At 54.7% G+C, this 25,631-nt stretch overlaps 3 protein-coding genes across 3 annotated transcripts; 2 read left to right on the top strand and 1 right to left on the bottom strand.

Annotated features, from left to right (window-relative positions):
- Positions 1-1,366: 1,366 nt before the first annotated feature.
- Positions 1,367-4,955, bottom strand: EVX2 (even-skipped homeobox 2). Its single transcript, XM_055719474.1, has 3 exons — positions 3,951-4,955; positions 2,597-2,847; positions 1,367-2,026 (listed from the first exon to the last, which is right to left on the bottom strand). The coding sequence occupies exons 1-3, from the start codon at positions 4,372-4,374 to the stop codon at positions 1,367-1,369; spliced, it is 1,335 nt and encodes a 444-aa protein (XP_055575449.1). The 5' UTR covers positions 4,375-4,955.
- Positions 4,956-11,585: 6,630 nt separating this feature from the next.
- HOXD13 (homeobox D13) lies at positions 11,586-13,473 on the top strand. The gene is made up of 2 exons (XM_005443006.3): positions 11,586-12,300; positions 13,092-13,473. Exons 1-2 carry the CDS (start codon positions 11,586-11,588, stop codon positions 13,340-13,342), a joined length of 966 nt encoding a protein of 321 aa, XP_005443063.2. The 3' UTR covers positions 13,343-13,473.
- Positions 13,474-19,043: 5,570 nt separating this feature from the next.
- On the top strand, positions 19,044-20,696 carry HOXD12 (homeobox D12). Its single transcript, XM_005442911.3, has 2 exons — positions 19,044-19,680; positions 19,947-20,696. The coding sequence occupies exons 1-2, from the start codon at positions 19,119-19,121 to the stop codon at positions 20,183-20,185; spliced, it is 801 nt and encodes a 266-aa protein (XP_005442968.1). The 5' UTR covers positions 19,044-19,118; the 3' UTR covers positions 20,186-20,696.
- Positions 20,697-25,631: the final 4,935 nt, after the last annotated feature.

Here is a 25,631-nt window from a genome sequence, read left to right as displayed (position 1 = left end):
TATTTAATAGAGGTTTCCTTTTTTTTTTTTCTTTGAGAATGTACGTGTGTGTTTGTGTGTGTATTCACATTCACACAGGGCCTAAACAAGAAATAGCAAGTTAGATGAGGGCTTCAACTCTTCAGAAAAATCTCATTATGTGAAGAGTGAAGTGGCTCTGTAGGGAGCATTATGGAAATATCTGGGTTTGATTTAATGAGGCTCTTCACATTGGTGGAATATCAACTTAACAGAGAAAAGTCTACCCGGGGCGTCCAAGTTACCAAAATGAAAATTGGCAATTGAGATGATAAGAAAGTGGCTTTCTTGTGCGAAATCACTTCAGGTATCAGAGATAACATTAAATAACATACATTCTATGCACCAAGAACAATGTTTTATGTACCAAGTCTCTTATCTGTCTCTTCTAATGACTTCCCTTAGCGGGTTGTTAGTACTTGACAGCAGGTCTCTGTGCGGGGAACTTTTTTCCAATTCCACATTCAAAGGAGGTCCATCAGAGAACATGATTGGCAATTTTCGTCATAATCTGCACATTATTAGCATCAAAATTGACATGGCAGTAACACTGGTGGTTTTTGATGTGCCTTTCTTCAAGTTCAAGGAAGTCCCTCCAGTAGCAGTGGTTTGGTATAGCAGGTCTCAGTTACCCAGTGGTGGCTTTTCAGAGGCAAAGGCGCGATAGAGATGCGTGAGAAATAAATCCAAGAGCCGTTTTTACCGAGAGGAGAGAAAGACGCTGAGAAAAAAAATTAGATTTAGAAAAGTGTCTGGAAGGTACATGCTTCAGGACAACAGCCTACACCTAGAGAGATTCAAGTATTTCCCAGATAGCGTGGATTATGGTAGTTAGAAAGCTTGAGCTTAAAAAACGCCTCTCCCCATCCTGTCAATCTCACACTTCCCTTCCCGTTACTGGCCCGGCCGCGGCGGCCTCATCAGCTGCCGCTCGTCATACAGAAATACGCGAGACATTTCCCATTTAGTCGAACTCAAACCGAAATAATAATAATATAAAAAAAAAAAGAAGAAGAAGAAGAAGAAAAGAAAAAAAAGGAAAAAGAAGCCAGAAACACATTCCCTTCCGCCGGCTCTCCCTCCCTGCTCCCTCCGGCCCGGCCGCCCTTAGCCCCGCCGAGCCCGGCGCCGGGCAGGGCACGGCAGCGCCCGCCGCGGGCCGCCTCCGCGGGGGCGCAGGAGCCGCGGAGCGCCCTCCCCACCGGGCGCCGCGCCCCTCCACGGCGGGGCGGTCAGCGATAAAAAAATAGACGGAACTTTTTGGCCGAGCCCGGGGGCGCCCCCCGCCCCGGTCCTCCCCGACCCCCTCTACAAAACGCCCCCCGCCCCCGGGCCTGGGCCGGGGTAGTTATCTGGTGAGCGGCGCCTCCTCCCGCTGGTCCGGCGAGGCGACGGCGGCCTTGCTGAGCACGGCGGCCGAGTAGGGCAGGAAGCCGCTCTCGGAGCGCTGCCCCGCCGCCGTGCAGGGGAAGTCGGCGGCCGCGGCGCCCCGCGAGCCCAGCGCCGAGGCCGCCGCTGCCGCCGCCGCCGCCGTCTGGCTGCTGTGGCAGCTGAGGCAGGAGCAGGGCGCCGAACCCCCGGGCGGCCCCGAGCCCGCCGCCGCCGCCGCCGCTGCTGCCGCCGCCGCCGCCGCCGAGGCGGCCGCGCTGCTGTTGAGGCCGGCGGCGGCGGCGGCCGGCGCCTGGTAGAGGCCCGGGTGTCGGAAGCTGCAGAGCAGCTCCGGGCGGGAGTAGGGGTGCGAGAGGGCGCGGAAGGTGTCCAGCGGGCGGATGGAGGTGGCGAAGGGCGCGGCGGCGGCCCCCGAGGCGGCGGCGGCGGCAGCGGCGGCGGTGACCCCGACGTGCGGGTAGTAGTGGAGCGGGACGTGGGAGTGGAAGGGGTAGGGCAGGCTGCCCGTGGCCGCCGCGTGGGTCATCATGTAGGTGTAGAAGCTGGGGTCGGCCGGGTGGGGCCAGGACATGGCCAGGCGCTGCCGCTTGTCCTTCATCCGCCGGTTCTGGAACCACACCTGCTCAGGGAGACAAGCACAGCGCGGCCTCAGGTCCGCTCCGCGCCCCGCCGCACCCGCTCCCGCCGCGCATAGCGGCGGGCACCCGCCAGCCGGCCCCCATCGCCGGCGCGGCCCGGCCCGCGGATACATCAGGGCCGCGCCTCCCGTAGGCGACCCCTCTCCAGCCCGGAGCAATCGCCTGTGACCCTGCCCGAGCGGAGCGGTGGGCACGGTCCCCCTCGGCCTGGGGGCACCCCTTCCATCCGAATAAACGTGTCCCCTTCGAGTAGTCCCCTCCCCCCGGCTTTGCCTTTGCGGTATTGACGCGCTCGTCCCCCCGCGCTTAACAGCTGCGTTTGTTTTCTCTCCCCGTTTCTCTTTAGGAAATACGCTAACGCGATAAAAACCGACGAGGAAAATAAATAATAATAACAGCAACTTCTTAAAAGCAAAAGGAAAGTTCACGGTGCGGAGCAGCAAACGAGCACAAGGGATGATGACAGCTGAGGGCCCGGCGCGTCCTGCGGCCGCGGAGCGGGGCCGGCAGCCGGCCGGGGGAGCGGGGCGGCACGGCGGGGCGCGGCGTACCTTGATGGTGGTCTCGGGGAGGTTGAGGGCGGCGGCCAGCTCGCAGCGCCGCGGCCGCGACACGTAGTTCTCCCGGTAAAACTCCTTCTCCAGGCGGGCGATCTGCTCGCGGGTGAAGGCGGTGCGGTAGCGGCGCACCTGGTCGGCCCCCGCCGCCGAGCCGCCCAACGCGCCGCCGCTGTGCAGGCTGCCGATGGCGGGGGCGGCGGCGGCGGCGGGGGTGCTGGGCGCCGGGCTGCTCTCCGCGTAGCCTGCGGGGCGAGCGCACGGCGATGAGAGCGGGCGGCGGGGCGGCCCCCCCAGACCGCCCGCCCGGCCCCGGCCCTGCGCGCCCGTCCTCAAGGCCGGCTGTCACCCTTACAAATCGCTACTGCTAACGGAATCGATAAAGGTGGATTTTATTTTTTTTAGTAATTTCATAGTCGCGTTATGCTCAGGAGATGGGGCGGGTGTGGTGACTGCGGAGCAGCCGAGCCCCGGGCAGAGCGGGCGAGGGCACGGGCCGGGGGCTCGGCGCAGCTCCACCAGCCTGCGAGGACTCCGGGCTCGGCGCTAGCCTTTCCCCCGTCGACGGCGGTTCTTATTTTCGTTTGAGACGTACGAAATAAGAGCAGCCATGAAAGCCGGTTTTTTTCCTCTAGCGTTACGTCGAGGATCCCTTCCTTTCTCTGGCACATTTGACAAAAAAGGCATGCACTGTGGCCCCTAGGAAATCCACCGCTCACCTGGCTCCCCCTCCCCAATTACAGCAATAATAGCAACCACCGTCCGTCACCATGCCCCGCAGAGCATGGGGAAGGAGACGGGGCTGTTTCTAACCCCCGGTTACAAGCAGAGGGAAAGTGAACAATGCCCAATTACCCTGAGGTGGACACAGGCGGCACGTTGCATATACACAGAGCAGGGCACACACACAAACACGGGCAGTTTTCTCGCATTCCTCTCTCTCTAATTTAATCTATGCATTTATATACACACACAGACAGCTCGAGAGATGCCGGGAGCTCCAAGAGCGCGAGGAAAAATAAGGAGAAAGCTTTCCCTAAATATGGGTGGGTGGATATTTGTGCCCACATATATTCTGGATATATATCTACATACCAATGGATTTGGACATGCACACGCACACACACACGCACGCACCCGCACAGGAGCTGGCCGGGCAGTGTGTCTCGGCTATCGGGATAGCACAGTAATTGCAATAATATTTTACAGCCTGGAGCTCTGTCTTCGCAGAAGAGAGAGCGCCGGTGCAGAGGCGAGCAACTTTGGCGGTGGCGGTGGCTTTGCCTTGGTTTTTAAAGCCTGTTGGCAAAGTGCGGGGCTTAGATGGAGATGATAAAGGAAGAGTTACCTTTGTTACTGTTTTCCTTCAGCTGGGAGGAAGTCAGGCTGGCTGGGGAGCGGAGCGCGGAGCAGCCCACCTCCACATCACTGTTCATATCTGCCTCTTGAGCAACTTCGGAATAAAGGCTGATTTTCTTCCTGCTTTCCGACGGCGGGATTTCGGAGGAGACGGTGCTTTCACTGCTCGGATGCTGAAGATTGAATAAAGTGTCTATTTCAAATTTGCCTTTGGCGGAGATGTCCCCTATAGCGCTGTGCAGGGAGGCGGCAGTCAGTCTCGGGCTGAGGCGACCACTGTGCGGAGAATTTTCAAGGGCCTCCAGCACCGCATTTCCAGCTGAGTCTGACAAATTCGAGAGCCTTTTGCCAGCTGTAGGGCTGTGCAGCCCTCTCTCCATCAGGATCATCTCTTTTCTTATTCTTTCCATCATCTCAGCTTTATAAAAAATGTCAAAGTTGCAGGGCTGGTCCTGTCCTAATGATGAGCTGCAGCAGGGGCTAATTCACATTCAGCCCGGCAAGTGTCTCTAAATATTATTATCTCTTTTTGAGGGAGGCGTAAAAATTGTAGGATGCCAAAGCGAGGGAATGACTGGTCAAAATGACCCATACATCCTTTCTAGCCCGAAATGTCATTCATCAAAAAGTGGTGCTCGTCATTAAGGTACGAATGACGCTGTTCGAATAATCATTTATTGTAACAGGTTTATAAGCAAATAAATACAAGCTCCTGTCAGTGGATAATGAAGGCGGCTTCAGAGCAGACAAATATATCCAGGTGGAAAGAAAGAAAGACAAGAAGTGAGGAGTAAAGCTCTTGTCCTTAGCTTGATCAGATCTTGCTTGAATTGCTCTGGGGTTTGGCCTCTGGGGTGGAATTGACAGTCTGATTAATAAAATGAGCTGTGCAACATTTCCCCCTTCATTTAGGTGCATCATTATGCTCTGATTTTTGTTTTGTTGCCTTTTAGGTCCTAATGATGCAGCTTCTTTCTCATTTGTCCTCGGACAGAACTACATGCTAAATATCAGATAATGCGTTTCTTTATTATTATTTCTGAGGCGGATTTTACATCATAACGCGAGGAAATGCTGGAAGAGGACCAGAGGACCGAGAACCTCCTGCCGCTGATATCTCTTTACTTTTCCCTCCCATTTCCAGACCACATTAGAACTTTTATTTAGGAATTTACACTGACACCCCCACGCACCCCCTCACACGCGCAAACCTTACGCCCAGACTTTAAAAGACCGCTGCTGCCGGCACGCACTGATTCGAGTGCACCTACAGCAGTTGCCTGGAAATTAGAATATTTATTATGATCTAGTGTATTATAGTTCCCATTTTTTTTCGTTGTGTCCTTACATTTGATCTCCTTCTTACTTTCTATAATCTTGCTTATCGACGAAGCTAGCCTGCGATTTTTCTTCCCTCCGGGACAGCACCGGCTGTTGTAGGGTATGATAGCGGGGGAAATAACCGAAGGACATAAAACGCGGCCGTGACTTAAGGCACTCCGCGCCGTGCCATCTCATCCTCCCAGCAGTTTTCTCTCCAGCCCTCTGCTTCCTCCCTCCCCACCGCCAATAAAGTCTACACATTTAAAAATTAAAAAATACTGATAGAAACAAGTGATGGGGGGTTATTGCCTACAGGCTTCGAGCGAGCAGAGGCATCACCTCCAGCACCCTCTCTCCAAAGTTACCTGTGGCTCAGTTAGCTCATCCCTCCGCTCTTTGCCGGGTGCCGCGGAGCGCAGCGTCGCCGCGCTGCAGGGGACACGGGCTGCCGCGCTCGGCAGACGTGACAGTCGGAAAGTCTCCCTTCAGTGATAACTTTGCTAGTAATAATGACGCTGATGGCAACCATTTAAACGAAGATAAATCCTTTGTCGTTAGCATCTCCAGAGTGCGCTTCGATAGCTGCCCAGCCTTTATTCTCGCCGTAATTTTTCCCCCCCCACATCATCTAGTATTTAAACCCTGGGAATCTGAGTTTCATCGCCCGGAGAAACACCCCAACGTTTCCTGTGATTAAACGCGGGTTTGATTTTTTGCGAGGAGAGCTGTTCCTGCTGTTAGTCACACACATCTCCTAAGTTCTTGTGCTCTTGCTCATGATTCATAGCTCGAAAATGGGATACTTGACAGATATTTTTTTTTAATAACCTGTTAAAAGTCTCCCTAAACATTCCTCCAAATATTTAGGAAACATTCTGGGCGTTGTTTGCAAAACCCAGCTTTTCATTAATGAGCGTTTTATGTCAGCCCTTTGAAATGCGAATTTAGACTGCAGTGTGGTGTCCTGCGTTTTACAGCCCCAAAACCAGACAAAAGTAAATATCAACTTTTCCTTGCCCGCGGGGGCGGCGGCGGAGCGGGCAGGACGCAAGCCGCGGGCCGAGCCGCAGACGACACCCCCGGGGCCCCCGGCCGGGACGGGAGCGGGGGCTCTGCGCTGCCCTGCAGGCGGGCAGGAGGGTGTCCCCGCCGCCGCACCCCAGCTCGTGCTGTCCCGAGCGCGGCCCGGCGGGCGAGGGGGCGCGCAGCCCTGCCAGTACCGGAGCCGGTGCCGGTGCCCGGAGCCGCCGCTGCCCCAGCCGCACCCAGCTCCGCGGCAGCCGGCGGCCCTGGCTGCGCGGCCGGCGGGGCGGGGCGGAGCGGAGCGGAAGGCTGCGGCCGGGTTTATTGCTGTCGTTTGGCGCCCTCGTCTGTTTTCATAAAGGCTGTAACGGGGCGAGCATCTCTCCCCCTGCTCTTTCGGAAACCGCAGCCCAGATACCACATCTCCGAGGCACTCGTGTGTGCATACCGCCAAAGCCGGCACAACTTTAGGCTCCAGAAATGTTACTGCACGGCTGGGAAGGAGGGGATTTTTTTTTTATTCGGCGTTATACGGAGCTGGTGGAAAGGACTACATGAAAAGCCCCGACGTGAGAAAAAGAAGTGACAGGCAGGCACGGCTATGAATAATCTTTATTAGTGTTACATTATATTTTGCACCTTTTAAATAATACTGATACCTTAGGTTATGTACAACGCCTCTCCAAATATAGCTACATTCATATGCAAAGAAATTAACATTTATAAAAGATGTTAATAAACTTCCACTAAGTAGATGTGAGGTGACAAAACCCTTCCCTGCCATGCAGTTAATCAGTTCACCCCAAACCGTCAACTCACTAATAAACTAGTCATCTGACATTTATATTCCCAGCAAACCAGATGCATTTACTACACTGATGTTTATATACATATATATATCTCCAAAAACAATAGCACAGCCTAAAAATCTTTTGGCATATGTTTACAGTTGTTCAAAACCAACAGCTCAGCCTAAAGATCCTCTGGCATTAGAGTGACATTAGCGTGCAAAGAGGAAGGAGGTTATGGAGACCGACGAAATATGCAGGGTTTTGTTAGACACTGTTTATTCAGTTTTTCTTGTGTCAGTAGCTGTTTAGGCCTATGGCCAAACTTATTTTCATTTTTACCTTGCAAGTTATTACTCGAGGCATCAAAGAATATTTCAGTGCTTCTTTATTAAATCTTACCCAGGAAAAAAGAGGTCACACAACTTAATTGAAATGAAGTTCGTATTAAATCAGGCAAACAACACCTCGGCCAGCTTTTCGCCACTCGGAGCGTGCTTGGGAAGACGGACAGGAGTATCTGCTTCCTCCTCCCCGGCGGGGAGGGCTGCCAACAGGGGCCCGGGGCAGCGCGCAGCGCCGGGGGGCTGTAAGCGACAGCGCAAGGTCTGCGGGACGCGGCTCGCCGGGCGGGAGCAGGCGGCGGCGCGCTGGGCGCGGGGCGTGCGGGGCGCGGGCAGTCGCGGCCGGGGGCGCCGGGGGAGCGGGGCCGCCCCAGGGACCCAGCGGTGCGGGGGGGCCGCGCAGCGCCCGCGGCAGGCACGGCGACGCCACCTGGCGGCACTACGGCGGCACTGCGCGGCGGGGCCGCCGGCGCTGCCCGCCCGGCCCGCCGGAAGCTGCCTGGCAGCGCAGCTCCGCGCCCGCGCAGCGCCTGCCTCCGTGTCTCGGCGCGCACCGCGCTCCCGCTCAGTCCCGGCTCTCCCCTCCGCCTCAGGCCGTCGTATACTCATATATATATATATATATATATATATACACACATGGAGTATCGGGCCAGTCTCGGGGCGTCTACCTGCATGTTCAGTCCCAATTCTCCGTGAAATATCACCCGCGAGCGGGGAAGGACACGAACCCAGCGTGTCCCCGAGTCACGCCGCCCTGGAGCACCGTCCCCCTCTGCGCTGCCCAGGCTGAGATCCCGCGGGCGCTCGCTTTGGGAGGTTAATGATTACATGATGTCTTCTGGGGCTGCCTTTTCACACAAACATGTTTTAATTTAAACGATGAAGCGTGACTCCAGCCGCAAAGCTGCTCGGCCAATGCTTCATTTTCGGTGGCAGATGCGGCAGGTCGGCGGGCTCGTCCCAGGTCAGGGTCGCCGCGCTGCTTTAGCTCGGAGCTGGGAGTCAGGGACCGGCCAGCACCAGCCCGTGACCCCAGAGCTCAAGTTCAACGCCCGCAGCGCTCAGCCGCCCCTAAGCCCCGCACCAAGGCCGCGCGGGGAGTCCCGAGAAAACTTTCTCCGACTCAAAATGGATTTTTTTTTAAGATTGAAGTAAAGAGATAAGAAGCTGTGGCACAGATCTGGAGGGAAAAAATAGTTTAGCAATTTTCCCCGCGTTGCTGTTAAATCTTATCATTATTGTAACTGGCTTTTTTTTTTTTTTTTTTTTTAATAGGGAGAGGGGGAAATGAAAGCTCTTCTGTTCTGTTTAGCCATTAAAAATCCACGCAAGTTAAAAGGTAACAAAGGATCGCAGTGGGCGCGGGGGAAGGCTTGGGGGAAGTATAAATCGATTGTTTTTCTCTTCGTTTGCGTTCTCCGTTTTGTTCTGGACGACCTTTTTTTCCCCCCCTACAGCAAACACTAACAAGAGAAGCAACTTCCCAAAGCCACAGTTACCATCGGCAAATTCTGGCGAGGGAGGTGATGAAAAAAGTGGGTTGTTTTTCCTGGGAGAGACCAGCCAGAGGACAGATAGCAAATACTAAAAGCCTGTGCTGTAAACTTGAGTGGAGTCCTAACCGTTAAATCATGGCAAATGTATCTGAGGAAATGAGATAATTTCAGAGGAAAAAAATTACTCTTTTTGGGGTAACACAGCCACTTTCTGCGGCGATGCCATCCGGCACTTCTGTTATGCAGATTCCCGTGCAATGTGTCAATGGAAAATGCAATGCGGCTCCGCGGGGCGCTGGGCACCGGCGGAGCCGCTGCCGGGGGGAGGCAAGGACTGCCCCGCGGGCAAAGGCCCGGCACGTCGCCCTGCTGCCGCGGAGCGACGTCTCGTTGGGACTGCCCGCCCCGGGCTCGGGCTGCGCCGGGCCGGGGCCGCAGCACGGCGCCCCGCACGGCCCCGGCCGGGGTGCGGGACGCGTCCTGTCACTTGTGAACTGGGCGGATGCTCCCGGAGATCCGACCTTGGCTCATGAGCTCATTATTTTTATTCGTGTGCATAATATCCTGCCGTGCAAGGCAGTGCTGTTTTCTACACCCTCCACAAAACGGCTCATTATAGAATTGAAGCTGTCGGTCATAAACCCGCCCAAAGACAGAGTTTTCTGGGACATCGAGGGGCTCTCACTGGAGCAGAGGGCTTGGCAGGGCTGAGGTCCTCTGCGGGCGTCGCTGCGGCTGCACCGTGGTTTGCTTCGATGTAACGGAGTTCAAAAAGCTCCAAACCCCTGAGCTTTAGGTGCTCGTTTCTTTCGGCGGCCTTATTTTCAGTGTCGTGACGAAAGAGAAAATCTGACCGCGTTTTTGCAAGAGGAAACACAACGGGAGATGGGAAAACGAATGGAAATATGTCCGGAGAAATAAAGTCTCGTTTCTCGGGACTTCAGTGCGTTAGCAATATTTTCACTAGAAAGCTGCGTGCAGGGACATAAAAGGATGAGAAAGTTGTGCCTCGACAAAGCGTCCTCCTAATTATGTAGGGTTCCATGTCCTGAGAGTAAATACCGATTCAGCTTATGACCGAGTGAAACACGTAATCACGTCTGGCTCACTTGTAAGGTGATTATGAAAGATTAATAGCCATTAAGTGGTTAGAGCTAATGAACGTGAACTCGTGTTTGCCATCCGGTTGTTGCTGTGATTACTGGCACCCGTTTGTCATTCCTCACCCCACTTCCAGAAACTGCCGACGATTATTAGACCCTCTACAAAGCAGGGCTGCGGGACGGAGGCCGCTGCGCGACCTGCCGCGCTACCGCTCGGCCCCTCCGCGCCCCCGCGGCAGCCCAGCGGCCCGGGGGGACCCACCACTGCGGGCCCGAGCTGCTTAGCAAGGGCACCCCCAGCCCCGAAATCGTGTCAGCAATGAGTTTCACCTCCACGGCGGCTGCCTTTCGCCTCCCTTGCGCCTGAGCCTCCGTCGGGACAGTAAACACGGCCCCAGCTATACGCTTTTCAGAGGGCGCGGAGTTTCCCTGTCCTTCCCCGCGGAGCTGCCGCCCTTCCCAGCAACTTGTTGCCCTCCACACCTAAGCGGGTTAAGTGTCTTCAACACACAACCGCGGAACGACAGGAGCCGGCCCAGAGGGGCTGGGGCTGGGGCTGGAGTTGGGGCTGGGACTCGTCTTCGGAGCTTTCTCCATTTCCAGTTCTTCGCTCTCCTGCAATTTCCATCCCGGCTCAGCGGGAGAGTCGAGAGAGACGACAGAAGGATTTGCCACAGTCTTGGGAAGTCACCACCAGAACAGCCGTCAGCATAAGCAAACGCTGCGTTTTAACTAGGCTGCCTTACCACGACATGAACTGACACTGCAAGGGGAAAAAAGCCACATCTAATCAGTGCCAGGTTTCGCATCTTGCGCTGCGCACAGGCCCGGTGCCTTTTCCTGGCTGGTAGCAATATCGGGGGGCTAAAGGGGGGTTCTCCCATGGACCGAGAGCTCAGTGGAGCCAGGGGACCCCTTCTCCCCTATAACAAAGCCCTTTTACTCCATACATCTCCGGGAAGGAAGGAGGTGGGGAGGATGGGACACAAAGACCGCGTCGGGTTTTTCCCCCCGCCACAGACACAACAATGAGCTGGGGAAGGTCTCGCTGGGGATCCGGTCAGACCCCTGCCAGCGGCTTCAAAAGGGCCAGAGGAGGACCAAGGGTCCGCTGGCCCTTTTGAAGCCGCGGGCAGGAGGAAGGGGGGCATGAAAGCGACGGGGGCGAGGCTGGCCCGGAGGGGCATCACTGCAGCCCGCCCGCCTGCTCAACCCCTCCCCAGCGCCGGGAGCGCGGCGGGGTGGGAGCGGGGCGGCGGGGCGGGGGTGGGAAGGGGGGGGGGCGCCGTCGGTGCGGACCAGGGGGCTGCGAGGCGAAAGGGGCAGTGCGGGCAGCTGGAGGGTCACATGTTTCGGCGGCAGCCTATGAGCAGCCCCCCGGGCTGCGGCAAACTAATCTGGAGCCGGCCGCCCCCACCCCCGTCCCCCCTCCCAACCTGGACTTCGTTTTTATAAACGTACCGCCAGGATCCAACCTGTTGGAGGCAAATAACCATTTGCATCATGCCCGGCCGGGGACCCAGCCGCCGCCGCCGCCGCCCGCGATGTGCAAGGCCATGAGCAAAGCAGCGAGCTGGGAGATGGACGGACTGCGCGGCGACAGCAGCGGCGGCGGCGGCGGCGGTGGCGGCGGTGGCGGCGGTGGAGCCCCCGGGCAGTGCCGTAATTTTCTCTCCTCGCCCGTTTTCGGGGCGGCGCACACGGGCCGAGCAGCCGCCGCCGCCGCTGCCGCCGCCGCCGCCTCGGGGTTCGCCTACGCCGGCGGAGGGGAGCGCTCGGGGGCGGCGGCGAGGCCCGACCCCCCGGCCAAGGACTGCCCGGGCTCCGCCGCGCCGGCCGCCGCCCCCGCGCTCGGCTATGGGTATCACTTTGGCAATGGATACTATAGCTGCAGGATGTCCCACGGGGTTGGGATACAGCAAAACGCCCTGAAGTCTCCCCCCCATGCCTCCATTGGCGGCTTTCCCGTGGAAAAGTACATGGACGTCTCCAGTCTGACCAGCACGAGTGTGCCCGCCAATGAAGTCTCCTCCAGGGCGAAGGAAGTGTCCTTCTACCAGGGCTATACAACCCCCTACCAGCACGTTCCTGGGTACATAGACATGGTCTCAACGTTTGGCTCTGGGGAACCGAGACACGAAACATACATATCAATGGAGGGCTATCAGTCTTGGACTCTGGCTAATGGCTGGAATAGTCAGGTTTACTGTGCCAAAGATCAGACACAGAGCTCACACTTTTGGAAATCGTCCTTTCCAGGTACGAGAGGGAGAGAAATGGTCTGAGCTGAACCCCCCCCCCCGCGCCTCCTCCGCCTGCCCGTCCCCTCCCCCGCCCCCCGGGCTGCAGGGGCGGCCTGCCGAGGTGGACACGCTGCACAGACACGCACAGAGCGGAGGGAGAGGGGGGACGGTGGATTTTCCTTTTTCCTTCCCCTCCCCCCTCCCCACGAGGAAACCTCACCCTCTGCTTTCCACCCCGCGGGACAGACCCCAGAGCCCCCCCGCCACCCAGCGCCAGGGCCCCGGACCCCTGTCCCGCGGGCACCAGGACGGCCTCGGGCTCCTTCTGCTGCTTCCCTCGGTGGCCGGGCTCGTACTCGCGGTTGCAGCTTGCAGGACGATGATGGCTCGAAGGCTTGCGCTCCTCTGCCTCTCCGGCTGGCGATTGACCCGGCCTCAGAGCACTTAAGAGACTACGAGTAGTGAGGGCACAGAGGCACAAACCACATGCAAACAAACCCGGCGAAACACACACCAAAGCGATTTGTGTGTGTGCGCTGCCAGGACCGACCTGCTCTCGGCCCCCCGGCCAATGCCCCCGCCGTCCTGCACGCTCGCTAGCGATGCATGCCTGAAAAGTGATGACAGTCCATCAAGGTTTTGGTGCTTGACTAACGCGCAAATAATGTGGCAGTGTAAATAATAATAAACTGTAAACAACCCAGCATTATTTATTTGCCAGTGAAAACCAGTGCCCAACAAGTATTGGTTAAGCTTTAAACGCCTGTAATAAAAATCTAATTTTTCACATAATGTCTTTTACAATAGGAGACGTTGCACTAAACCAGCCCGATATGTGCGTCTACCGGCGTGGGAGAAAGAAGAGAGTGCCGTACACAAAACTGCAGCTTAAAGAACTCGAGAATGAATATGCCATTAACAAGTTCATTAACAAGGACAAGAGGCGAAGGATATCCGCAGCCACAAACCTGTCTGAGAGACAAGTTACCATTTGGTTTCAGAACAGGAGGGTGAAGGATAAGAAACTAGTCTCCAAACTGAAAGACAATGTATCTTGATCTATTAGTTGCGGACAGTGATGGATATATAAACTCAATTTACGACCAGCTAAAGACTTTTGGAAAGACTTGAAAATATATTTAATTTTTTTTCTCCTTCCAGCGGTGGCGAAACTTCGGGAATTGTTTTCCATGAAAGTCAGCGGTTTTCTCTCAGTGGAAGGGAGTGCTGACAAATCTTGAATTATAGTTCCGTTTCTTCCTTTTGAAAATAATAATAATATTAATATTAATTATATTTTCTGTTCTTCCCTCTAGGCCAGTATAAACGATTTTAAATATGTTGAAGGGTTACAGTTATAACTTTCTTAAATGCTTAACTCTTTAGGGGTTTTTCTGTAATTTTTTTTTTCTCTGAACAACAGCCAGTGCCAAAAGTGTCAGTTTTGATTTGGTATCGTAAACTTCAAAACACGCCTAGTGGAAAAAATAAAAAATCAATCGAAAAATGCAAGAAAGCCGGAGTCCGGACCCGTGGCAGCCCTCGGCTGCTGTCAAAACCCACCGAGACCCAGACAGAATTACGAATTGCGAGGAGGGGTAACGTCTGCAGCCGGATTTTTAATTGATTTTCCGAGAGAGAGAGAATCTCTCCGAGCTGTTGCAGGACGCAAAGAGCACGGTCCCTGGCACGTCCCACCGCGCTCCCCGCTTCCGCAGGTTTGGGTTTGTTTCGAGTTGGGTTTTTTTGTTTTGATTTTTTTTTTCCCGCGGTTTCGTTTTCAGTGGAGGGATTTCATATTGGCCGGCTGAAAAGGGAGCCGCTTGTTCCTGGGAAAGGGCGCCTGGGGCCCGGCCGGGCGCTGCGCGGAGGCGCAGGTCGGGGCGCCCCCGGGAAGCAGTTTCGGCGGGACTGATGGGCCGGCTCGTCCCGCAGCCAGGGCAGAGGCTGCCGCTACGGAGGTGTGTATAACCTGAGCAGACCTTGTGTAAAATGCCCGCTCTAGCCTATTTGTCCGGACAAGCAAAAGACTCTTGTCCTTCCTCCCACCATGGCGCTTATAAAAAGCAACTCCTGGTCGGAGAAGCAAAGTTCACCGCTAACTTTTAATTTACAAAAATAAACGGGTGTTAATTACAGAAGCAATAAATAAGGAATTTCAAAAGATGCCATAATTTATATAGGCCGGAAGGCTAGGATTTTGTCGATTTTTTATTATTTTAAACCTAGTGTGCATGTTATGATATACACAGGGTGATCAGACACGCTACTCAACTACTAGGAGAGAGAAGCGATATCCTCTCTGTTAATGTGCCTCGTCTAATTATTAAAATGTGTGTGTTCCGAACTAGTATTATTTATTATAATATACTATTGCTCTAAACACTTTGATTACCAGCGTATGTGGGTAAGACATACGGTAAGACTATTTCTCCATAAACCATATATTTTCCTTTTCTTGTCTTAAAGTCTGCTTTTACTTTGTGTTGGAAGTACGGGCTCAACTTCCAAGCTGTTAACGATGTTGCCAAACTGTTCCTGAACCATCTTTAATAAAACGACTTCTTTTCGATATGTATAAAAAGAGAGGAAGAAATTTGCCTTCTTTTTGCAGCAGGGCGTTTCGTGGGCTCCAGGGTTGCCTGGGATCTGCCCAGGGCCGCTAACAGACCGCAGTTCTTGGGAAAGGAGAGGTCGATAACAAGCGAGGCGCGTTAGAGGAGGGAAAGGCGTATACGAGAGCGCCTGGCCGCTGGGGAAGGACTTTTTGGGAGGAAGAAATGCTGCCAGCGAGAAATACCCGGGGTGGGAGGCAGGGGAGAGTCTGTCTTTCCCTTCTCCCCCTAGCCCGGCTCTGCTTAGCCTGTGCCCGGCGGCCGAGGACGGCCCAGCGCCCCGTTGTCTCCTCCTCCCCAGCCCGGCACTTGCCGGTGCCCCGGCGAGGCGCGGACGGCCCCGGGCAGCGCCCTCCGTTCGCTCCACAACGGGCTGGCTCCAGCGGGGGGTGATCTTCCGCCTCCTCCGCCTTCTTCCTTCCTCTTTCTCTTCCGCTTGCACGTTCACGACTTTTGAGGCATTTATTTTCCCCGAACGGACGAAAAAAATCCACTTCGGAGCATTTCCGATTTTATCGCGAAGTGCATTTTTGTTCGATTCTGGGAACAGAGACTTGTGGGGCACACAATTTAAGTACCGGGATCAGCCCTCCCTGCTGATGCAGTCTTGTTTTCTCTGAATGTTTTAAATTCTTCTTGCCTCCCCCCCGCCCCCCGCCCTTGGCACCACACACCCCCCACACCCCCGCACACATACTGCGGTCCTATTAATTCTGGAGAAGTTTTTCCTCCCAGCCAGTCTCCCCGCGGACGGAAGGCCGGGCACTGCCAGAGCTGCTGTATTTCCCGGCCACGGAGCCGTCGCGGGCTGTTCCCTTCCTCCTTCCAGGCTTAACCTTTGGCTTTGCCGGGCTCCGGGCTCTCAGAAGACGCAGCTTTGCTACGGCCAAAACTCCCTTCCCAGGGCAGAGGAAACGCGAACGGTGGCTGGCAAATAGGTACCAGATGGAGACGAGTCGCCTTTTAATTTCGTAACAGCATAGAGAAACATTAAGAAACAAGCAGCGACAGCCAGGAACACGGCAAGGCCAGGGCTGCGAGCCGAGGCGCAGAAAGCCCGTCCACCTACCAGTGCAGATTAAAAGGGTTTTGTAAGCCTGGAGCTGGGGCATTGACGAGCCTTATTCAGAATCCCGGTGCTCACAGCCCGGGCTCTTCCCAGCGTGTACGGACCCGGCCGGACCCCGGCGCTCCGCGGGCGCGGACCGGGGCCGCCGCGGCGCAGCCCCCGCTGCAGCCGGGCACAGCCGTCCGCCCTTTAGAGAAAAGGGCATAATGGTTCGCTTGAAATGTAGCGCGTATTATTACAGATAATAATATGTACCTTGGCAAACTGAACTGCAGATGTGCGGTGGCACAATGATGCACTGCAGGTCAGCCGGCTCGCCTGTCCGCAGCTGCCATGGAGCTTGGCTCCTGTCAGGCAGCGCGTTTCCCAGCCATGTCTGAGGCAATCCTGCCATCTCCTGGACAACCCTCGGCATAGGCAGGGGAAGCCGCCGCCTCACTTCAGGAGCCGCGTTTCTGAGTGATAAATGAGCGAGGGAGACTACTCGGTCACACGCAGAGCAACCTTCATCTGTAAACTGGAAGAATATGCCAGTGAAATTATAGCCTGTGGTCAACTCTGATGTTCAGGCCGATCCGGCTGCCTATTTAAAAAACAGCAGCAACAACAACAACAAAAAAGAGCGGAAAGGAGCGTGTGAAAGCAGCCCGGCGGCTCGCTGTGTTCCTCAGCGGTAATATTTCCTGCACAGACAGAGGCAGGGGGACACCCGCGGCATTAAAACGCCGCCCCCCCAAACCAGAAGCCGGCTGTGGCTGGAAAAAACAGCCCCGGTCCGTCCGCGGCTCCCCGCACCGCGGCAGAGGCCAGCCGCCCTGGGAACAAGATGTTTCTGTCAGTTCTTTTCCTTACAGATTTAAACATAAACATCGCTTTCCGCAGCTGTGAGTGTCTCCAGCTACTCCAGATTTTGCTTTTCATATTTTTGCGCGGTATTAATTAGCAATTACAGATGAGTTGAGCATTAATTGAAAGCTCCGTTTTCTCTAACCCCATAAAAGTTAGTTTGAAGTGTCACCTTTCTTTCCGGTAACTGGGAACTCACATCCATTCCTTGTGTTTATTACGGGTGAAAATACAGTCTTTGAACACAAAATGCTCCTTCTGTCTTCCGAGAACCGAAGATCAGAGTCAGCTTTTTCGTAAAAGACGATTATGAAAATAAACTATTACCCATCCTCTCGAGGAGGGGGGGGGGGGGGGGGGGGAAAGAAGCAGAAACCAAGAACCAAGTAAGCTAATAAGAGGGAGATTCAATTGGTAGACATAACTCAAACAATAAAAATTAAAGGCAGTGGTCAGTAATATCCTCCAGCGGTGCTTGTGTGGTCCTGTGTGGTCTAGGAGAGAGCAATCACTTAAAGATTTCTTCCAGGGCAATGAAATTACTGCAGAATTTGCCTCAATTTCCCGTTAAACAGAAAGATGAATTTGATTAGGGGAATGTCAAGAGGGACAGCGTCTCTGATCTCGGAGTAGAAATAAAATCAAGATTAAAACTATGATTAACAGGACAATAATGGGGAAAATTAACCCTACCTGTTAACTAGGTTCGAGTTTTTAACGGAGATAATGAAAGTGGCGAAGTCCGGGCATTAAAGCTTTGCTTGAAGCTGGGCTCGCTCAGCCCAGGGGAGATTCTCTTAGAAAAGATGCCGAGGACAGAGGCGCCGGGTCGGGGTGACGGATGGGCCTCCGAGGTCCCCTGCGGGGCGCGGAACCGGAGCGGCCTGGGAGCGGGGTGCCCGCGGCGTTCGGCTGCGCTCTGGTGGGGTGCGCGTCCCCGTCAGCCGCTCGGCCCGCTGCGGGTGGCTCCGGGCGCAGCGCACAGCTTGCCTCCGTGGGCAGTGCACTGTCTCCCGACCCACATGGTCTGGGACAGGACACTAGCAACCTCCTGTGTGGATGCTCACAGATATGATTTTATTCGCGCTTACCCCGGTGCTAAGGGGAAAATGGGAGAGAGAATGGAGTAACTGGGCTCTTGGTTATCTCTCAGAAAAATACGTATAACCCTCCAAAATAACACTGTAATAACACTGTAAGGAATCATTTGCTTGACAGGGGAGAAAAATTCCTCCAGCGCAACTTGGGAGATAGCAGCGGGGTACTCAGCCGAGGCTGACCCTCCTCTGCCCACCGCCGCACTCACATCCTCTCTGCTGCAGAGCAGACGCCGGCATTTTCTTTCTTGCAGTCTTTCGATTCTATCTATTTTTGATATTTATTTTTTTATCTCGGCGGGTCGCTCAAATAATTCAGTGTTGCTGCTGTTGTTATTCTCGGTTTGATACTGTTTTTTTGATTGTATTTTAAAGACAAAATAATCCCCGAATTTTAGAAGCATCGTTTAAAACTTGTCGTTTCGGAGTGAAGATGAAAGGTGAAAGGAGTAAAAAGGGAAGACGTACGGACCTAAGAGAATACTAGTTGTTAGCGTACCAGAATGACGATCCTGGTAATATCCGATCAATTAAGGTTTTAATTGCAAGCATATGAAGATGCATGTGATGTTGCTCTCAATTAAAACAAACGCGTATATAAACCAGACAAAATCCGCGTTCTGCACACGCACGCACAAGGTGTACTCGTCTGTACGTGTGCCCCAGACAGTCACATCTCCTTCCCCTCAGTGGGAAGCAGCCACCGTGGGTTATTCCCCGCCCGCGGTGCACACTCTCATCGTGGGTGCTGTTCTCGCCCCGGCAGCTGCCCGGCGCAGGGCGGCCGGCCTGGAGGGGGCTGCCAGCCGGGGGGCACGGCCGGGCCGGGGGCTGCGCCCGGCGCTGCCCTGTCCCCTCGGCAACTCTGCAAATGTTTGTTTTCCCCTCATCTTTCCGCTAGTGCTGCAGCTTTGCCAGCCAGCCCCGGCCACTTTTATAGAAGCGGAGACCATGTTTTCCCCTCCCCCTTGCGAGCTCAGTGTTTTAATATTTCAAGTGTTATCATAAGACTTTTAAAAAGGGGGGGGGGAGAGAAGAGAAAAAAAAAAAGGGGGGGGGGGAACAACTCAGTGGCTGGAGGCGGTGCTGAAATTACCGGCTTTGAAGAACCTGTCTGCAAAGTTTCGTCCAATCGTTTCAGGCTTTCCGCTTATTCCCTGTTGTAACTAAATACTGCTGTAAGAACAGCTGAAGTCCTTTGTTGGAAATGTGTGATCGCAGTCTCTACAGATCTGGCTACGTTGGTTCTCTCTTGAATTTGCAATCTCCAGATTCCTTTTATTTTCCTAATTTGCGGGCTAATGGCAGTCAATTGGCGGCTCTGCCCACCATTTCCTACCCCCGGAGCTCGATCCCGTGGACTTGCTCAAGTTCGTGCGCAGCCCAGCCGCAGAGCCACGCGTTCAGCGGCGCAGCGCAGCCTTACCTCCCCGGCTCCGTTCCAATCAACATCAGCTCCAACGGCAACAAAGAGTGCCTGGAAGACAACAATAAATATTACGCCCACGATGCGAGCTCCAAACAAGAGGAGAGATGCAGGCAGAGGCAATCTTTTGCAAATGACCCAACTGTTACTCACGCAGCCAACTTAAAGCCCGTAAAGTATGACCACTCGAGCCTGCAGAGAAGTTTGCATGGCTCGGCTGCTCTTTTTGAAGTGAATTCCTGCACTTCCAGCTTAAAGGAGGACATCAAGAATTCCGTCAACTTGAACCTGACAGTTCAGCCCGCAGCAGTCCAGTCATGCCTCAGACCTTCAGTGCAGGATGGTATGCCTTAAATATCTCGCTTTAGTTAGAGGCGACCTAGCGATACTTGTTTTCTAAGAGATGCCTGTAATTGCTTTGTAACCCCCCTGTAACCCATTCGGAGCGATAATCGCTTAATCCGACTCGGAGGTAGATAGAAATTGTACTGTCAGATGTGCTTTGCCCGATTTGCCGACCTAGTCTAGCCCTGTTGTCTTGCGGGTTTCTTGCATATTCTCTTTAATACCCAGACCTGATCCACTAAATTATCGACGTGTTTGTTGTAGGTTTGCCTTGGTGCCCCACCCAGGGGAGATCAAGAAAGAAACGGAAACCTTACACAAAACAACAAATTGCTGAATTGGAAAACGAGTTTCTCCTCAATGAGTTTATTAACCGACAGAAGAGGAAAGAACTATCAAACAGACTGAATTTAAGCGATCAGCAAGTTAAAATTTGGTTTCAGAACCGGCGGATGAAAAAGAAAAGAGTAGTAATGCGAGAGCAGGCACTTTCTATGTACTAGAGCAGAGTCCGCCCGTTCCTGCATGAACTTGTGCCCGGAGTGTTCACCCCTAGAGTAGAGCGTATTCGCGAGTGAAACGCGGGGACTGTGTGTTTTTTAACATTTAAACCAAGTTCTCGAAACGCGTAGGATCCCTGCGTAAATTGGCAGACGCTGAGTTCTTAACCGAAGTGAAGAAGACAAGCCGGACCAGCATGGAAACCTGTATTATCAGCTTTTTACCTTTCTTTCTCCATTTATATAGATTTTCTCCTACTTCTTCCCCTCTCTTTCCCCGGAGAATGAGTGGTGCTAAACTAAAATCGATTTCTTTTATCTGTATGTAAACACCATTTTTCAGCAAAATAAAGGAATAATGCCTAGTAAAGACATCAGCTCTGTGAGTCCCGGCTGCTCCCTTCATCTGCTGCCCTGCACGCCAGGGCGAGCCTGTGGCGCCGGCTTGTTTTGTGGTTTGGAGTAACCTGCTCGAGCAGCGATGGGGGAAAGTGGTTAACAAATAAACCTTTTTCTGTCTTTTTTTTTTCCCTCCCCCTTCCCACCCCCCGCTCGGAGCTGCAGATCCGGCCGCAGCCCGGCGGAGAGGGCACGTGACACCCGCGCAAGGCCCGCGCGTAACCTGCGCGGCGGCAGCTGCCGCCCCGACGGCGGGGGCGCGGGCCCCGTGTGCCCGCCCGAGGGGCCGCCGCCCCCGCCCGCCGCCCGGGTTGCTCCCCGCGCACGGAGGAGAGGATCCCCTCTCGGGAAGGGGCGCCCCGCCGGGCCCCTGCCCGCGCCATGCGCCAGCCGGGCCCCGGGGGAGCGCGGGGTCCCGCGGTGGCAGAGGGGACCGCGGAGCCGGGCGCCGGGGCTGCCCCAGGTGGCCGGGCCGGGCCCTGCCCTCCCAGCGCCGCTGACTTTGGCCTTGTCCAGGCGCTGCCCCAAACAAACAGGCAAAGGGGAGCGGGCGGTGCCGAGGCCGCGGTGGGCTGGGGCCGGGGCAGGGGCCCGGACTGGGGCAGGGCTGGGGGCAGCCGGGGCCCCCCTCTCACCCCGAGGTGCTGCGGGCGCAGGAGAGGGGAGAGCCCGGAGGTTTTGGTGGGTTTGATGATTTTGTGAGACCGTCCCCATGGCCGTTTCCGCAGAGGTTTTTACGAGGAAAGAGGGGAACGCTTTGGGGTTTTTTTTTCACCAGACATAAACCTCAGAGGCTAACCCAACCAGAGGGACTGGGAGCGTTGCCCAAGCCGTTTGATTATTGGTTTAGGACGAGAATGAAATCGATTTTCCCCGCATGTTGCTGACAAGGGTTTCTCTGCCGGGAGCCGCCGGCCTCTGCAGCACCCGAGCAGTCAGGCTGGCCGGAGCGGCAGAGCCAGGGGAAATGGTAGAAGATACAGCCTTGGTCTGATACTTCAGGAAATAAATAAATAAACAAACAAACAAACAAATAAATACAAACTCACTGAATTTTAGGTCCGGATTAAAACGCGTTTTGGCTGCGATTTCCACCTAAATCTGTTTCTAATGGCGAGGAGTTTCCACACCCAAAACCTTGGGTTGCCTCTCCCAACAGCGACAGTAACTGCGCTGGCGGAGCCTGCGTTATTCGCTGGTATATAAAGTAAGCTCAGTTATGGTTGTTCGGGGTGTATGCCACAAGGCTGAACAACCACAAGGAATGGCACAAAGCAGCTACCTATTTACACGGGGCTATTGCCTTCCTGAGGGCAATAAACTCATTATTTCATGAAGAGACATATTTGAACTTTGCTCCTACCCACTCATGCAAGTCCTGCTCGCAAGGGCACAGTGGTCCAGATGACTTTGGAGGTAAATGCCGGATTTCTAGGCGGCTAGAAGTGCAGCCATCTTCCCGAAAGCTTTCCAGAGACCCCCAAAGGTAACGCTCGGGTGGTGTTTCGGGAGGGAGAAGGAAAACCAGCCCAACTTGGAGGCGCATTTCTCGCCGTCCAGAATGGCCACTCTTGCCGCATTGCCCAAGGCAGACAAAAACCTACCTCGCTCATGGCGGGGTGACCGCCAGTGGAAAAGCAGGGGCGAAGCAGCACCGGGTGAGGGCTCCCCGAGGGAAGGGAATGCACACCTAGCCACCTACAGCCAGAGGCATCACCCCTGGGTCCCTCCAAATCTTCGAGGCGTTCAGCCCCTGTGCTGTGCGCTGGCGCATTGCGGACAATAAAAGTCTCTTCATTCAGTAGCATTTCCCTAATTAAAAAAACTAGAAGCAATCCCAATGATGCAAGCCAGGAGAAAAGCAAAACCCAGATAAAGCCCCTTTTCTTATTCTCTCCTGGAATACTATTCAGCCGGCTACAGTCCATGAGAAATGGACCCTTTATGCCGTCCTTCCCTGTCCTAACCCGCCCCAGTAACACCAGTCCCTTTATTACTTGGGTGATGTGGAATCCGAACAGGAACCTCGAGTGAAGAGATGTGAAAGGCAATGTGTTATTTATTAAACGTATCTGATCCATGACGATGGCTCATTGTAAAGCTTCTAGTCTAAATCGCCCACGGAAGGAGAAAAAACAGAGGAGGTAGGACCAAAACTGCGGTGTGATGCGAAAGTATGTATTGCGTACCTCTGTGCGTGCCTGTATGTATACAGATGCACTTATTTCGGCAGCGACCGTTGTGTATAACCGTGTGTGCGCACACACACAGACGTACGTATTTGCGGGCTCCTACTGTGCATAGACACACAGGCGGTAGAAAATGGTGCACGATTTCACGCGTGCCCATGCTCCAGGTTTCAGCCGCTCCTCTGGGGCAGCGGGCGACGATAGTCGTTCTGGGCGTGTGGGGTGGCACACACACGTGTGGCAGAGCTGCAGACACGGGGCGCGCCCCGCCCGTGCGGCTGTGCCTGCGCGCACCCGCCTGAGCCGCCCCGTGGGCACATGTGTGCACACGCGTGTGCGACACGCCGAGTGGGCGTGCAGGAGATGCACCCGTGTGAAGCTGATGTACCCCACGCCCTCCGACTGGATTATTTCGGGTGTCCTTCCAGCTGTATTTTGCCCCCTGCCCCGGCTTCGTGTGTGCATTCGGTGCGGGGGGGAGCAACGGGCACCCGCCTGCTGCTCCCACGCTCGCGTCCCCCCGCAGCATGCAGGCGACCGTCCATCCCTTTATTTACTCCAACATAAACATCTTTGCATTCCTACCGCAGCCTAAACCTGGTAAAGCCCTTTCGAGGGGGGTGGTGGTTCTCCATTCCTCCTCGTTTGATAAGGCTGCGAACGCAACTCGGCTTGTTGGGAATGGCTCTGGATGCCTTTGTGCTTCCTAAAAGAGCATAAATAATTAAAGTTTGGCAGGGAGGAAAAGCTTTCTTGCAGAACTGTAGTGGCAATAAATGAAATGACTCAGAATCTCTTCTCCAGTCGGTTTTTACGAGAGCTGCCAGACAGTGTCTGTTCACGTTCTCCAGATACTAGGGGCGCCATAACAAAGTTAAGGTCAAGTTAGTGTCTTATCTTGGGTGGCACAAAAATACCGCATCTTCTCCAGCCGGACTGGGTATATTTTAAAACCCGACTGTTATGCAAGTCGCCTTAATTTCCACGGAGGGCTTTTGGAAATGTCACTTGGACCTGAATACTCCGTAATTCCAGGCAACGGTTGCAGATGTTTCAAGACGTCTAACGGTAAAGTATTCGCCTGACTGTACATTATGTGCATTTGTTTCGATGCTATCTAATCTCCGTAAGGGGGGGAGAAGAAAAAAAAAAAAAAAAAGACATGGAGAGGGGATATGGAATGTTCAGAGCTGGGCTGGGAACAGACCCCAGGGTGAAAATGTTCTGGCAGGCGGGGACCCCCAGCTCTGCCTTATTCCGACGGGGTCTCTGCTGCGATACTGGTCTCACATTCCCCAAATTAGATCGCTTTTTAAAGGACTGTTTCCTAAAAGGGCTGTTTTCGTATTAACAAATCGTCGCCATGTCTTTGAACTTGAATTAGTTGAAACTGGTTGGCTCCTGCGCCAAAATTTAATTGATGCTAGGCTTGCTGCATCGAAAGGAAGGTGAAGGATTCTGGCTAAGGCGTAATTAGTTGTTTGAACGATAAAGAAAATGAAGCTCCATAGGTTCCCAGAGCCATCTCTCCGGATGAGATAGGCGATCAGAAAGCTGGGGGCACAATCCAAACGGATTCCTGCCCTGCTCTGCTGCAAGCTCAGGGTGGTAAGTGACACAGGAGCCATTTTAACTGCGCAGGCATAATTTTTAGGTGGTGGTTCATGTGTTGCAGCAGAATCGAGAGGGCTCGAAAGTTACCGATAAAGGAATGGTGGTTTTGTGCTTTGATATCTAGTGATACCTTGTGAGAGTCTGTCTGCTCTAGGGAGCGATGTGTGGCGTTCGGGGTGATTTGCGAGCGAGGCACCAGGGCAAAAATGACCATACTGTACAAAGAAAAGAAAAAAAGGGAAGAAGGGGGAGGGAGGGAGGCATGAATTTCATCTTATCTGCCTGTCTTTGGTCTTTTGCTTTTTAGAGAGGGCAAGCTGGGCTGCGGTGTGGAAGCCCCTTGGGCAGCCCTCGCCTGCTCTGGGGGCCGGGGGAAGCAGGAGGGGCCGTGCCGGTGGCAGCGGCGGCGGCGGGGCGGGGGGCAGGGTGCGGGGCGCAGCCCGGGCTGCGGGGCTCCCGCCCCCGAACCTCTCCGTGGCGCGGGGCCGGGGGCGCGCAGGAGGCGCCTGTCGCAGAGGGGCCGAGCCCTCCACGGGCACCGCCGCCTCGCAGAGCCGGGAAGCCCCCGGGCCTTCCCCCCCTTTGCCCGCGGCGCTCTGGGGCCGGTTCCCTACCTGCCGGGCTCTCTGCTTGCTGTGGGACTTGGAGGCTGCCTTTCTGGAGGGGGTCTGGGGCCTGCCGCCGGCCGGGGCGCCCGGGGATTGCCCAGTGGCAGGGCGCGACCCTGCTCGGCGCGGAGAGCTCGCCCAGGCTTCGGGTTTATTTGGAGAGCGGCATGTGGCGGGGCTACTCTGGCTATGCTGTACAGTGGCGGAAAAAAGGCATTCCCATAGAGAGCTGGCACACGATTCTGGAATGAGGAATTGCTCGAGCATAGGGCTATTGCTGGCGCGTATTATTTATTCTCTTCTCTTTTCAGCCTTTGTGACCCGGTTTGTGCTTTTCTATGTAAAATCATATTTCAAGGGGAAAAAGAAAATTGGCAAAAATGAGCCCTCGAAGGCAGGGCGGCCGTGGGGCTGGCGGCTGCTGTGCGTGTCGCCCGCTCCCAACCCTGCTTTTCCCTTCCAAGGAAAATGAACATTTTGGTGGGAGTTGGAGGCAGGGGAACAGAGGTCACTTTGTGTGCTGCTCTGCTTCCCGAGGAAACCGTGCTTGGTGGACTTCTCTTCCTGCCCTAGCCCTTTGCTTTCCAGAAAAGCCCGAAAGTGTCTCCCTTTCGTAAAGCCGGCTACTGGGAGATGTTC

This window comes from Falco cherrug, chromosome 8 (genome assembly GCF_023634085.1).
Source record: "Falco cherrug isolate bFalChe1 chromosome 8, bFalChe1.pri, whole genome shotgun sequence".
Lineage (NCBI taxonomy): Eukaryota > Metazoa > Chordata > Aves > Falconiformes > Falconidae > Falco > Falco cherrug.
This window is presented reverse-complemented; position numbering and strand designations above follow the sequence as displayed.